This window comes from Opisthorchis viverrini, assembly GCF_000715545.1.
Source record: "Opisthorchis viverrini unplaced genomic scaffold opera_v5_14, whole genome shotgun sequence".
NCBI lineage: Eukaryota > Metazoa > Platyhelminthes > Trematoda > Opisthorchiida > Opisthorchiidae > Opisthorchis > Opisthorchis viverrini.
In genome coordinates, this window is record NW_008751670.1 from 2,414,594 (window position 1) to 2,427,157 (window position 12,564).

The 12,564-nt window shown below is 45.5% G+C and overlaps 2 protein-coding genes across 2 annotated transcripts in view; one reads left to right on the plus strand and one right to left on the minus strand.

Moving 5' to 3' along the window:
- The window catches only part of T265_01345 (hypothetical protein), a gene marked incomplete at both ends in the record, with an annotated part of 62,649 nt that overhangs the window by 16,197 nt on the left and 33,888 nt on the right, over positions 1 to 12,564 (plus strand). Inside the window, 5 exons of the mRNA XM_009165351.1 lie at positions 604 to 840; positions 1,114 to 1,488; positions 3,503 to 3,893; positions 6,159 to 6,445; positions 9,473 to 9,655. Coding sequence (XP_009163615.1) covers positions 604 to 840; positions 1,114 to 1,488; positions 3,503 to 3,893; positions 6,159 to 6,445; positions 9,473 to 9,655 — 1,473 coding nt within the window. The remainder of the gene's footprint in view (positions 1 to 603; positions 841 to 1,113; positions 1,489 to 3,502; positions 3,894 to 6,158; positions 6,446 to 9,472; positions 9,656 to 12,564) is intronic.
- T265_01344 (hypothetical protein) lies at positions 8,003 to 8,428 on the minus strand (the record flags this gene model as incomplete). The annotated part of the gene is made up of 1 exon (XM_009165350.1): positions 8,003 to 8,428. The coding sequence occupies one exon, from the start codon at positions 8,426 to 8,428 to the stop codon at positions 8,003 to 8,005; it is 426 nt and encodes a 141-aa protein (XP_009163614.1).

Consider the following 12,564-nt stretch of genomic DNA (forward strand, 5'->3'; position numbering starts at 1 on the left):
GATAGATAGCTGAAGTTGTTCGAATGCGATGTTAGGAAGAATAGATGGATATCAAGCCTAAGGTACCAGACCTAAAAGCGCTGCACTTCCCCTTGAGGTACCCTATCTGCCTACCGCACATTCGCAGATTCATACTGCGACGTCGAAGTTTCATATAGAGACACTGTTCGGAGGATACCTATACATATTAACATAGAAAACGTTCGGTTATGTTCTCTTCTGTCCTCACCTATGGGAATATGTGATTGGAAAGCTGTTGCGCGTTTTGATGCGACCATCCCAATGTGTCTGTGGGTAGACTTAAAGAGAATGTGAGTAACGAGGGAAGTCAATTATTATATAAGCTGAACTTACCCAGAACTTTTATCATCGATATAGGTTAGCAGCACTGGTTCTCAGCCGACAGTGCCGTTTGTACTACCGGACTCGAAAGCGCTTCCATTGTCTTTAAACGTTTTTTCTGTTTGCCTCATAAATTACATTTTTTTGACACCGAATCCAAGAATGAGTGCGTCGGCTGTTTCTCCAAACTACTAACAGCACATCAATGCAAGCGGTTATTCTTCAACTTCTGAGTACTGATGTTGTTTCGCTCAACTGCAGGAGTTTGATTTAGCCCTACTCTTGGCCAAGGAAGCACCGTGGATGGGACAAAATCCGATTGAGACACGACCAATCGCCATCCTACAGGCTTACTACCTGTACCAACAGCAAGAATTCGCACGCTCCCTTCAAATTTTCACCCAGCAATTGGTCGACCCTTCTCACGTGTTGGGGCTTTTCCCTGATTTGCTTTCCGATGAAATGCAGTCAGAGCGGCAGTATCCTGTTGGTCACGTGGTACGTTCTTGTGCTACTGCCAATACTTTATTGACATTTCATCACTAAGTAGGCAATTTTCCTTGATAATCGTCTGACTGCAACTATCCTGACGGTGGTTTTTTGTTGGTATGTCCACATAAGCAAGCTATTGAACCCATTCCAAACAGTCGTTCATCGCGGCAGTACTAAGCGTAATAGCGGCTGTAGTCTCCATTGTGCCTGTGTGACTCGATTCGGGTTTGCCACAGCTGTTTACACAACCGAGCCTGCTACTTTTTGCTACTGCCACAGCCCGTCGACCGTGCGCAATTTTCGAATGCGGCGGAACCGGTCATTACCTATCTGCTAACTTGGCGTCGACTCGTGCATCAAGCGCTTTCGTACAATCGCAGAAGAATCTTCTCTACAAGCTCCATCCTGACAAGGGACTTTCATGTTTCGGCCAACTCCGGCGAAATTGCAGACGTCACCATCCGCTGTTACCCGATTGTGGATGGTAGTCCTACAATCACCTCAGCTTTAGCACTCCTTGGTGTAATCGACACCTGTTTACTAAAGTGCTACCTGGCCACGAACACTGCACGAGTCGCACCGCTGTTACGTCAGGCGAATTCGTGTAACCTGGAGGAATCCGAGAAGACTCTTCTTGAACATCATCGCTATCAGGTACGTCTGTCCCATATGACTGTCCCGAGTAGTTTCTTCCTTCTGTATAAATTCACTGGTCGGTGTCGATTGGTTAGATGATATGATGCAGAGATTGGGAGTTGATATCTACCAAGACCTTTGGAAATATTGCCTAAACGTATCTAGTTGACAAGCGCAATAAGTTTTTCGTACGATTGATGTGAATTCTTTCTAGTTAATCACGAATTACCCGTTTTTCCGAGAGGACCCTAACTAAGACAATAAATTTAACTACTTTTCAATCCATCATACTGATTGTATGCGTTTGATTTCGGCATCGAGGATTGGTAAAACCACGTATGGCACTGACCTTTTGGGTCTAAAAACTGGCTGGATTGCCGGGCGCAGATGAAGCACCACTTTTGCTTTCGAGCAACGTCAAAGACCTTCGCTAAAATCGTCTTCATATTTCTTTTGTAGTCGTAGGATCACGGCATTGATTGGATTACTCGCCTCAGACACCCCAGATTTGAGTTGGTTTTGATATGCATAAGTTGTCGATTGACAATGTTGAAAGATGCAAGCGATTTATCCAGTCTATGCCCAGTAGATTAAGCTCACAAGCAGCAAGGTAGACAATACCACAATCACGGTGTCCTGCTATCTCCATCTCACAATCGAATTCACCAAGACTCACGCAACAGCTGTATTCCGAACAAACGAGTGCGAGAGCGTGGGTACGTGCGACAGCAAAAACACGACGGTCTCAAACTATTTATTGGAGGGGCACTGTCTGAACTTAGTCCAACGCTGACTCGAGCTGTCTGGGTTTCACACAAGGCTGTGACGCGCTGCATATTAAGGGCCCGTTGTCTGTCTGGTCAGCATCTGGCGGAACTGAGGGTCTCAGTAGTTTTCGGGCATTCAGCGGTTGCTTTCAGGAATCTGACCTTCCTGATTTATACCGATTGTGTGTTCCATGTGACCGGTTTTCCTTTTTGGTTTTCTGTAAAATGAAGAGTTTAGTTTATGAGTAGCTATCAGAATAGTAAGGGTTCACAGTCGAGACGGATCCGAAGTTGCAAAAGGTATACTCTTGACAGTATGGCTTTCATCAGCTTAGGTCAATATTAACCTCTTCAGTATTTCTACTTGTCAAAGTTTTAGCTGTATCCACAGTTGCACGCACGTGCGTCATTTTTTTTCGATGAAGTCAGCATATGCTCAAGATGTCACCATCGACAATATAGCATCAATTTTTAACAGGAATGCTTCGCTGCCGCAAAATCATGATTTATTGGAAGGCCATTTGGTAAAAAAAAGAAATAAAGGTGGACAGGGAAGGGGTTCACTCCTAGCCTACCACAATCATTTCGAGGTGTCACTTCTCCAGACAGTCATTCAAGCAATCTGGATAGAAAATGATAACGAGAACGCCACTGATATTGACGGGCAGCCATATCTTGCCGCGCCTCCAACCAGGCGCACGGGGATCACGCGGCCTCCATCTTAGGAGGCAAGTCGCACCGAGAGCACCCAGACTTTTCGTAACGCCTTTCGCACCCCTCTGCCAAGTCATGGTTCGGTCTGCTTTGAAGTTAGTTTGCGTTAGCATAGTTACTTCTGCATGGAGCCTGGACAACATGCATCCATTCGTTTTTGGACGGAGCATGAGATACTCGGTTGGCATGCATCGCAGCGTTCCAGTATGAAGGTTTCGATACTATACGGCTTATCGTTGGATAGAGCTTTCCCTTGCTAAGCAGTTAGGCAGACACTGGTACTCCCGCATCTCAGTGAAAGCAATCTGATAGGTATTGTTTCTAGTCTTATATAACCGAGGATAGCCTTGACTGCCACACCATCAGCATTTTCTCAAACAACGGGCCTGACGCGGTCCAATACCTTTGAAAGCTTATTTGTTTTAATTCGAGTTCCCAAAATGAAATGAGTGGTGCCAGCCGGATTATTTTCTATGATTGGTTTGTTGTTTGCAACATTAAGCGCGCTGGAAAGTGGGCCAAATAACTTGTTCTTTTCTCCAACTTTAAAGGATCTCGTAATGCTTTATCAAGCTCACGGACTGCATCGGAAAGCACTTGCCGTGCTGCAACAGCTAGGCCTTTTGAGATTGAAGCGGTCCGGAACGAAATTGACCCCATCCACCTTTGAACATGCTGCTGAAGGTATAGTCTGTGTGGACGCAACCAAAGTTTATTCTACGGAGCTTGAACAGCTTGGAGACCCACGGCATATGGTGAACTATTTTCAAAATCTCGGTCCTACCTCCTTCGATTTAGTAGCTGAGTTTGCTGGTTGGATAATGCATAATTACCCGATCGCGTGGATGCGCATTTTTACCGCATGGGAGCGACAGTTACACACGGAACGGCTGTCTGCGATGGCACTTACGCAAATGACGGGTCGGGAGAAAAAGTCTAGTGGTAATTTTCACGATAACTTTTAAACTCTCTTTTTCTGTTTTTTTTCTTCGATATTTGCATTTGACAGGCAACTGCGCGGGAACCGTCGACGCTTACCGTTTTCTGTTCTCATTGCTATTCATGAAAAGGTCACCGTGGAGTCGCTATGACCCTAGCGTTTGCTAACTTGCGTTCGACAACTGTGTGGATCTTTTTCTAACACCTGAACTGCTCGCTAGGGTACATCGCCTTAGAACAATGGATTAGTCACGTCACTTGTTCTACATTTTGCGTCACTGGGCATTACCCCTAGTACACTATCCACCTTGATGTGTTAAGTTGTTCACACATTTGCTGCTTATCATGCTAGTGTTCGAGGTAGCCGGTATGGATGTTGAAACAATGTGGATACTTTCCAAAATGAGGTTACGGGGTCTGTTTTTGATGTTCGGAGACCCTAGCAGTTGTATTTTCCAAGATATAGTGCTGGGTAATCTTGATATTTTTGTACTGATTTTCCCCATAGAATGCTTGAGTGAGAGGAAATTCAGGAACACAGTTTTCATAAGATTCGACGAATAGAACTGATAATATGGATGCTGGGTGTGCATTGGTCTGTCACACACTGAAAACTGCCGATTTCGAAGACTCCTAGTTCCCGGTAGTGTTTAGTTTTGCACGTCCGTTGCACAACTTCGCTAAGGGTTGCGATCCACACTTTTTAGATCGACAGTAAATTCTTCTTCAACAGTACACGTATTGTGTTCCTGTTTCGTGTGGATCCTATAACCAAGGAAATGGCACTTAATAGACAACCGTGGGGTTGATAGTTACTTATCCGCCCCACTGATTACTCGTGTTATAAATAAATATCTATGAGGGGAGATAGTGGTCACCCACGAAAAGAATCAGTCCACTACGTGCTTTTTGTTCTGATTAGAACTCATCAGATGGATATAGCAGAACCGGTCGTGGCCTTGATAGGCAGCTTTCCACCGCTAACAACATCATATAAATGACCTCATGGCGAATGTAAGTTTAGGTAATTTCTTGCTGCCATGCATGCGTTTGACCCGGCTATTTCAGAACATTCGTGGGACATTTTGCAAGCAACGTTTCGGTGAGATTGGAATTTCAAGGTATTAATCGTGACAACTTTCCAACGACTTTGTCAAACGGACTGGTCTTGGATTCACCTCCGTTCAAAACCATGTGATAAGCTAACCACAACTAGTGAACATGTTGTTTCTTTGTGGTTTTCTTGCATCAAATCTTCTAACCAAACTCCACATCCAGCACAAATCTTTTTTCCTTCACCATAATAAACTCCCAGTTCACAGTTTTTTTGAATAAACGAAATCGTTTTTGTTGTTGGTGCCAACAGATGTGGATAGTTAATGGATGCTCAGAGCCGGCGTATCTGACGTGTACTTCTTTCTTGGTTCGGTGCGAACGCATCATTGCAGTTTTTTTGTGCTTCTTCTCGCATTGGTTTGCTTGTCTGTTGTGATCACAGTAACGATTTCCGCAGCCACTTTGGATGAAGGGGCGAGATGGCTCAAGTGGTTAGAGCGCGAATTTACTGACCGGAAGGTCCGTGGTTTGAACCCGATCTCTGCCTCTCGACTTCCCCTGTCTAGGCTTGGGCAACCTGGCAGTATCACAGCCCTCGTGCTTCTTTCGGGTGGCATGGGAACTAGGCACCGGAAGGGCGCTACAGCTGAGCGAATGAAGGGCATACTGCTCTACGTAAACACTTTGGCAACAGGAATGAGAAGACCCGAAATCATACGAAGGCAGCGCCCTTCACTTGTTCCCAGGAGGCACAGAGCCAGTCAAATTGGGATCCAAAATGTTACCCCATCGCTGTGTCTAAATTTGATTGGGTGTCGAGCTAGCGGCTGCTCAGGAAGCAGGTAGTAGCACCCAAATGGGTGATTTTCGCAATCGCGCTACGTAGCCGTTCTACCGGGTTTTTATCCCCTTCTGGAGGTGTCCGATCAAATGAGTTATGAAGAACCGCTTCATTGCTTTTTACGAAGTTTCCAGGAGTTACTGATGTATGCGGCGATATCACTCTATCGTCCACTGACTACGAACAGCTATCCTTCAACGCACCGGATGCGTATTCTACTCCACTTGAAACATGCTCGTTTCTAGCGTTTGTGTTTCCCATTCTCCGAAATTAGACTGCTTACAAGGTCTACTTCATTACTTTTGTACTGGTGCTCTGATGCCCTCTTTAATTTGTCAAGCGTATATCGTCTTTTACTACATATCTTTCAGTTTCAGCGGTTCCTTCGTTAGCCTATCGAGGTCAGGTGGTGAAGTTCTTGGAATCACAAGCTATTCACTTGATGATCCCTTTTTTGGAGCACCTGATCTTCACGCGACTAGATGCTGATGTGGACAGCGATGAAGACGAGGATGAAGAGATTAATGGACTCAGCACTGAAGGTATTTTGGATTTGGAAGAGTGTCTGGGGCCTTCTGACGATGCGGCCATCTCCGAGCGTGGTGTTTTGGAGACTTCTGCCGGACAAACCTCTCGTATTGACGATCATTATCTCAAGGTTGGTGATCGATATTTACACCTCGCGACAACTTTTTGGTCATCAATGACCAGTACCCAGTAGTATCGCATTGAGTAGCACATATGTCTGTTGTCACTCAGTACTTGAGGGTGGAAGATATGCATCCAGATTCATAGATGCTGAGAACTAGTGGCCTAGTCGTTACTTGCATTTTAGACCATAGTTATTCTGTACGTCGGGTAATATATTATCGAGTGTCCCTGTCCTTAGATAAAAGTGCTAACATCCTCAAGCTAGTCACATTGAATCTGCCCAGAGCTGCCGAACGCACCGAGCCGTAGACCACCGTCCTTACCTATGGACATAATCACTGGCTAATATAGAGTGGATGACGGTGCAACCCTAGCCTGGTAGACATGATTGCTGACTGAAATAACCGGTCCATAAGTGTCCCGCTGCTTTAAAATAGTCATAGGTCATTTGCTCGCAGGTGGTTCAGAAGAGGGGCTCCTGGTACCGCAAAGACTGCTTCACCTCGTAATCTTTGGAATTATGTTGGGGATGTTCACAGACAACCAATCCTAACCGTTCGGGAGAACTATGAACCAAGCAATGTGTAGTATCATCCCGCTGATATTAATCTGTGATGGTCCCACTTGGCTGCCGCTGTCTACGGTTTTCAGTTCGTTTGAGGATCTTACGCTATCTTTATGCGCATAGATCACCATATAGTAGCATTGCAGGGCCAAAGGTGGGGACTCTTGGAAATCGCGCCGGGGTCGGCCTGGTTGCTTTTCGATAGGCGTCTGTGTCACAGCACAAACGGCTTTACCTTGGGCATTTCACTTGCGTTTTTTCTCGGTTTGTACTTTCGAGGTCATAATCTGTACTTCTTGTCGGCCAGATGAAAGGGGTTTGGATTTATATAAACGTAACACGCTGCTTGATAAGGTTGCTGAAAAATCTTCGAATGTTATGAACGAGCGATTCAGTTGGGGTTCATGTGAGTCTCGTGTGAAGACCGGATTGGTATGCAAATGAGTGTATTTGTCGGGACCTTTGACTTTTTTGTCATATCTGGAGTGCACGGACTCGCGTAGTTTAGATCGCCACACTAAGGATATCCTCCCACCCCGGAGGTATTCGATTGGATTTGAAATAACGGTCCCAACTTTGGTCGCGCGCGGATTCAGAACAGCAATCACCATTCATGAGCACTCATACTGTTTGTAACGACAAATGCTAAGAAAACTCTGTTTAATGACCACCACGGGGTTGCGCAAAGATTTGAATTAAACGCCACTCTTGCCGGAAACTGATTAGGCTATTTTTTCTTCAAGTTGGACAGATTGTCGTTTGACACATCATCCTTTGATCGCACAAGTCTTCACCCAACGTTTTATTAACGCGTGCTTTGATCTAAATTACGCGGCGTGCCTTATAGTGACTAACAACACGCCAAAAATCGATGTCTCGCCTCGCTAAGACGCACAATAGTGTTTTTCGTAGAAAACGAACAGACCCATGGAGAATCCACCAGTAACAATACGAACATGAGGTCGGTTAAGCTACATACTTAGCATTACTTACCATGTCCTAACTGATTTTGGGTATACCGAACTTGGCGCGTTTCTTTTTATCTAGTGAGCGAAACGAGCCAAGGTCACAGATAAAACTGTCAACTTCTTGTAGCTGAACTCTTTTCTGACGACGTAGGTTTTCCCCTGCCGAATTACTGGACGATTTCGTTAGCGCTGAAGATTCATTTCGTAACAGAAAATTGAGTAATCGATTCTTCCTTTCAGCATATCCAACAGTGTTAAAAACGGGAGTTGTCGCTATTCCTTCTTTTGAGGCAGTGCTTAGATGCAGGTTCACCATAAAGACAGAGTACCATATGTACCGTGTGTACAAGGCTTTTGAAATATTGGGAGGTGATTTCGTTCCTAGAGCAGGTATTCGACAGTAGCTTCTGCAATCCGCCTCATGTATGCGCGCATTAATTTTTTGGATTGTTTTCATTTATTATGGGGGAATAATCCGCTTAATAGCCCGTCCAAAAGTTACCTCATGCCGCAACACGACCAGACAGGATTTGCTTGCTATAATAGACTTTTATAGAACAGAATAAACTGATCCGGGGCCGTGAAACTTGGAGACTTCATTGTTTACTTTGCCTTCTACTGCGATCCGAATACATGCCTATATTTATTCAAAATGTGCTTATCGTTTCACGGTCAGATATCCTGATGTCTTCAATCTACTGCACTCCTCGTCATTCATCTGGCCATTCATCGGCTATTTCCTGGATTAACTTAATTAGTCGGCTCAGAATGACTAGTTAAGGTAGCTTTTCGTCACACCAAAGGACACGAGTTCTTGTGTCTGATCACCCCAACTGGATGTTCATTGGTAAAATCGAAGTGATCATTGATCAAACTGAGTACTCCTAGAGAAGCACTTTGATGGGACGCGACTGAGAGCACTTTTCAGTCATTAGTCACTACGGAAAAGATACATGTAAATGGTTTTTGGTTTTGAGCAACCAAGCGTTTCTGTCACTCCAATCGCCTCATTGGTGGAAGAGCAGTACTCTCATTACTGGTATCATACGGCGGGAGGGAATCCTTGCTTACTTACTTGCAACTTACTTCTGACTTTGACTGGATGCACGTGGAATAATTTGCCCATTTCCAGTGGCGAGCCTCTCTCTGTGGTGAAAATTGCCAGGTGCCTTTTTTCAAAAACCCCCAATGTCTTGAAACTACTTGGTTGTTGGTCTCAGGTATGTTTGGGGTAGATATCACGCGTATCGTTCCATAAAATTAAGAATAAGGCCGATACTGAAACGCGGTTCTTCATGTCATACTTTTTCATCCCATGCAAGATCCACTTTCATTATCAAGCTTCAACATAGCTGTCAATAGGTAGAGAGATACCAGGCCAGCTTCAACAACAACGGAGTTAGTGTTTGAGCGGATTGTTACTATGTTTTGTCATGCTGCGTGATGGTTGCTTCACTTCCATATCATTGTGCTGATTCCAGTACTCTTCTTGGATTTTTAGGACGGAGCTCCTCTTTCTTATGCTGTACGTAATTCTCTATGGCCCCTACCAGGATCCAAACGTATTTCCGCAGCATCGTCGGATTTTGCAGATCCGGACTTATTGCCGCCCATCATACGACACTCAGAAGATGCTGATCCAACTGAATTGCACACACGCTACGCTGCAGCACTCATGCAAGGGGTATTTTTTTAAAAAACAATCCTGATCATTTGCGGCACAATGCCAGTGGAAACCGATTCGAAACTACACGCGAACGTGTGATTTGACGCATTTAGGGTGGACACAACGTTTAGGCGACGGTACTTTATCGCACATTTATAATTCAGGTCGTACGGCTCAACAGCGAGTTTGACTAAGCGCTCAATCGGTAATCAGTATTGTTCAGAAGATGCTGATCCAAATGAATCGCACACACGCTACGCAAGTAGTATTTTTTTAAAAACAATCCTGATCATTTGCGGCACAATGCCAGTGGAAACCGATTCGAAACTACACGCGAACGTGTGATTTGACGCATTTAGGGTGGACACAACGTTTAGGCGACGGTACTTTATCGCACATTTATAATTCAGGTCGTACGGCTCAACAGCGAGTTTGACTAAGCGCTCAATCGGTAATCAGTATTGTTCAGAAGATGCTGATCCAAATGAATCGCACACACGCTACGCAAGTAGTATTTTTTTAAAAACAATCCTGATCATTTGCGGCACAATGCCAGTGGAAACCGATTCGAAACTACACGCGAACGTGTGATTTGACGCATTTAGGGTGGACACAACGTTTAGGCGACGGTACTTTATCGCACATTTATAATTCAGGTCGTACGGCTCAACAGCGAGTTTGACTAAGCGCTCAATCGGTAATCAGTATTGTTCAGAAGATGCTGATCCAAATGAATCGCACACACGCTACGCAAGTAGTATTTTTTTAAAAACAATCCTGATCATTTGCGGCACAATGCCAGTGGAAACCGATTCGAAACTACACGCGAACGTGTGATTTGACGCATTTAGGGTGGACACAACGTTTAGGCGACGGTACTTTATCGCACATTTATAATTCAGGTCGTACGGCTCAACAGCGAGTTTGACTAAGCGCTCAATCGGTAATCAGTATTGGCCATCCCTCGTACAGCCCAGAGTTCCGCATCTAGTGATTTCCCTTACTAAACGGGCTGAATGCGTTATCTGTCTAATTCCCTCATTGCACTAAGGCACTCACGTTATTTTCAACTGCATTTAGGAGTTTCACTGGCTACTCTGGCGGCCACTGGATAGCAGTGCGAAACCGTCCGGGCCAACAACCGGATTCAAGTCATACCGCAGTTACTTGCGGATCGTGTAATCGACTTTGTTGTGCATTTTGGTCGCATCATTCCTAAGTAGGTCAACAGTTGTGCTTTTTCGAAGTCAAATTAAACGTGTAAATTAGAAGTCAAAATCTGCGTTCCCAAGCCCCTGAAAGTGGACAAAAAAACAGTAAGGATGAGTATATTCAGAAAATGAACCGATTATTTGTTCGATGAATCCAAGGCCATGTTTGCTCCGGGATGAGCAAATCGGTCTTTTCAAAAAAGAAGCATCTGAGACCATCTGAATCCCATTTATATGCTATAACCGTCTGATTCTTTGAAATATTAAACTTCAATCTGTTCACGATTGCTGATCAGCTTGAGATCCTTGTTTCAATCCGATTGAGAGCCCGTCTGGTCATAAAGCTTCGAAGCGGTTTTTGCTTGCACTTAAACAGAGCATCACTGTGTGAGGCGGCGCTCTCAATTTCGATGAAGCGCACATATTGTGCGCTTGCCAAATCTGGCTTCACATCGCTGTTCTCAGGACTGACAGCTCTCGTTTTCTGAATGTTGGATTTGACGGCCCACCGTAACTCTCCATTTTCACTTTGTTTACACAGTTTGGTTACCCTGCTTACTCTGTTCTTCTCCCACAGGGCTCGTGTTCGCGCCATCCAGCCAGTCGGAAAGCCTTTTACCTTTCGTGTTAATGATGAGAGGCCAAAATCGGGTCCAGTTGCCAGACTCCGTCGGCGATTGTTACGGTTCCTAACTCATCCGAATGCCTCTTATTCATCAAGAAAACTGTTGGATAAGTGCCCTTATGATGCCTTGTTTGAAGAGCGTACAGTATTACTGGCCAATCTAAATTACCACGAACAGGTTAGTTCATCCATTTATGTTTTTCTAACTAACTTCAATGCAAACAATACAGTAAACCAGTGATTCCTGTCTGATAAAAGCACCTTATACATTCGTGACCTATTTTGGACTAGCAAGGTTACTTCCAAAGGGGTTTCTTGGATTAGTCTCGACCTACAGCTGCCACCCTGACGTGGTGGTCGGGCTTGAGTGCTGCAGCGATCCCGCGGGCTACACTGGCTGGAACTTCGTTCCACAAGGTGCAACCATGCCAAGAAGGCCAAAGGGGAGCAGCCAGACCAAGAGCGGCGAGACCCCGTACTACGAGTAATCGTGCTACGAGGCGATCTGGGAGTAAAGTCGTACTGTCCTCTGCGACAGGAGTGTGAAGGCAGTAAGCTGTTCCCCTAGCCGACCAGCATGTCCATATTTATGGATGCAGCGCTGCTGCCTTCCCCCGAGGGAGGACGGGTTAGAAAAGGTCGGCCCCAAAAACCGCACACTCCGATCACCCAACGGTTGACCGTGATCGCCGGCGCATTATCCAATACGGTCGAAATACTTTTAATGCCAAAGAGCCGGTGCTGCTCAAAAGGCACCTGCTGTGCGCAGCCGCATCAGGGATGAGACAGTAACGCCTTATTCCCTGCGTACTCGGGTTAGGCCAACCCCCTGCAGCCGAGCAGGTCAGACTGTTGAGTCGTCGGCTCCGGGTAGGGTCCCCAAAGAAAACCCCACATTTTCCCACTGCCTTGTGGGTCTGACTTTTGAGTCAGATGCTAGGCTCAGGGTCCCCGAACAAAACCCTACATTCTCTCACTGCCTAGCGGGTCAGACTTTTGAGTCGAAGGCTCAAGGTGGGGTACCTCAACCAAACCCCCTTCCTCGGCCTGGGCAACCGGGAAGTATCATTTGCCCGCGCAGTTCAGCGTCC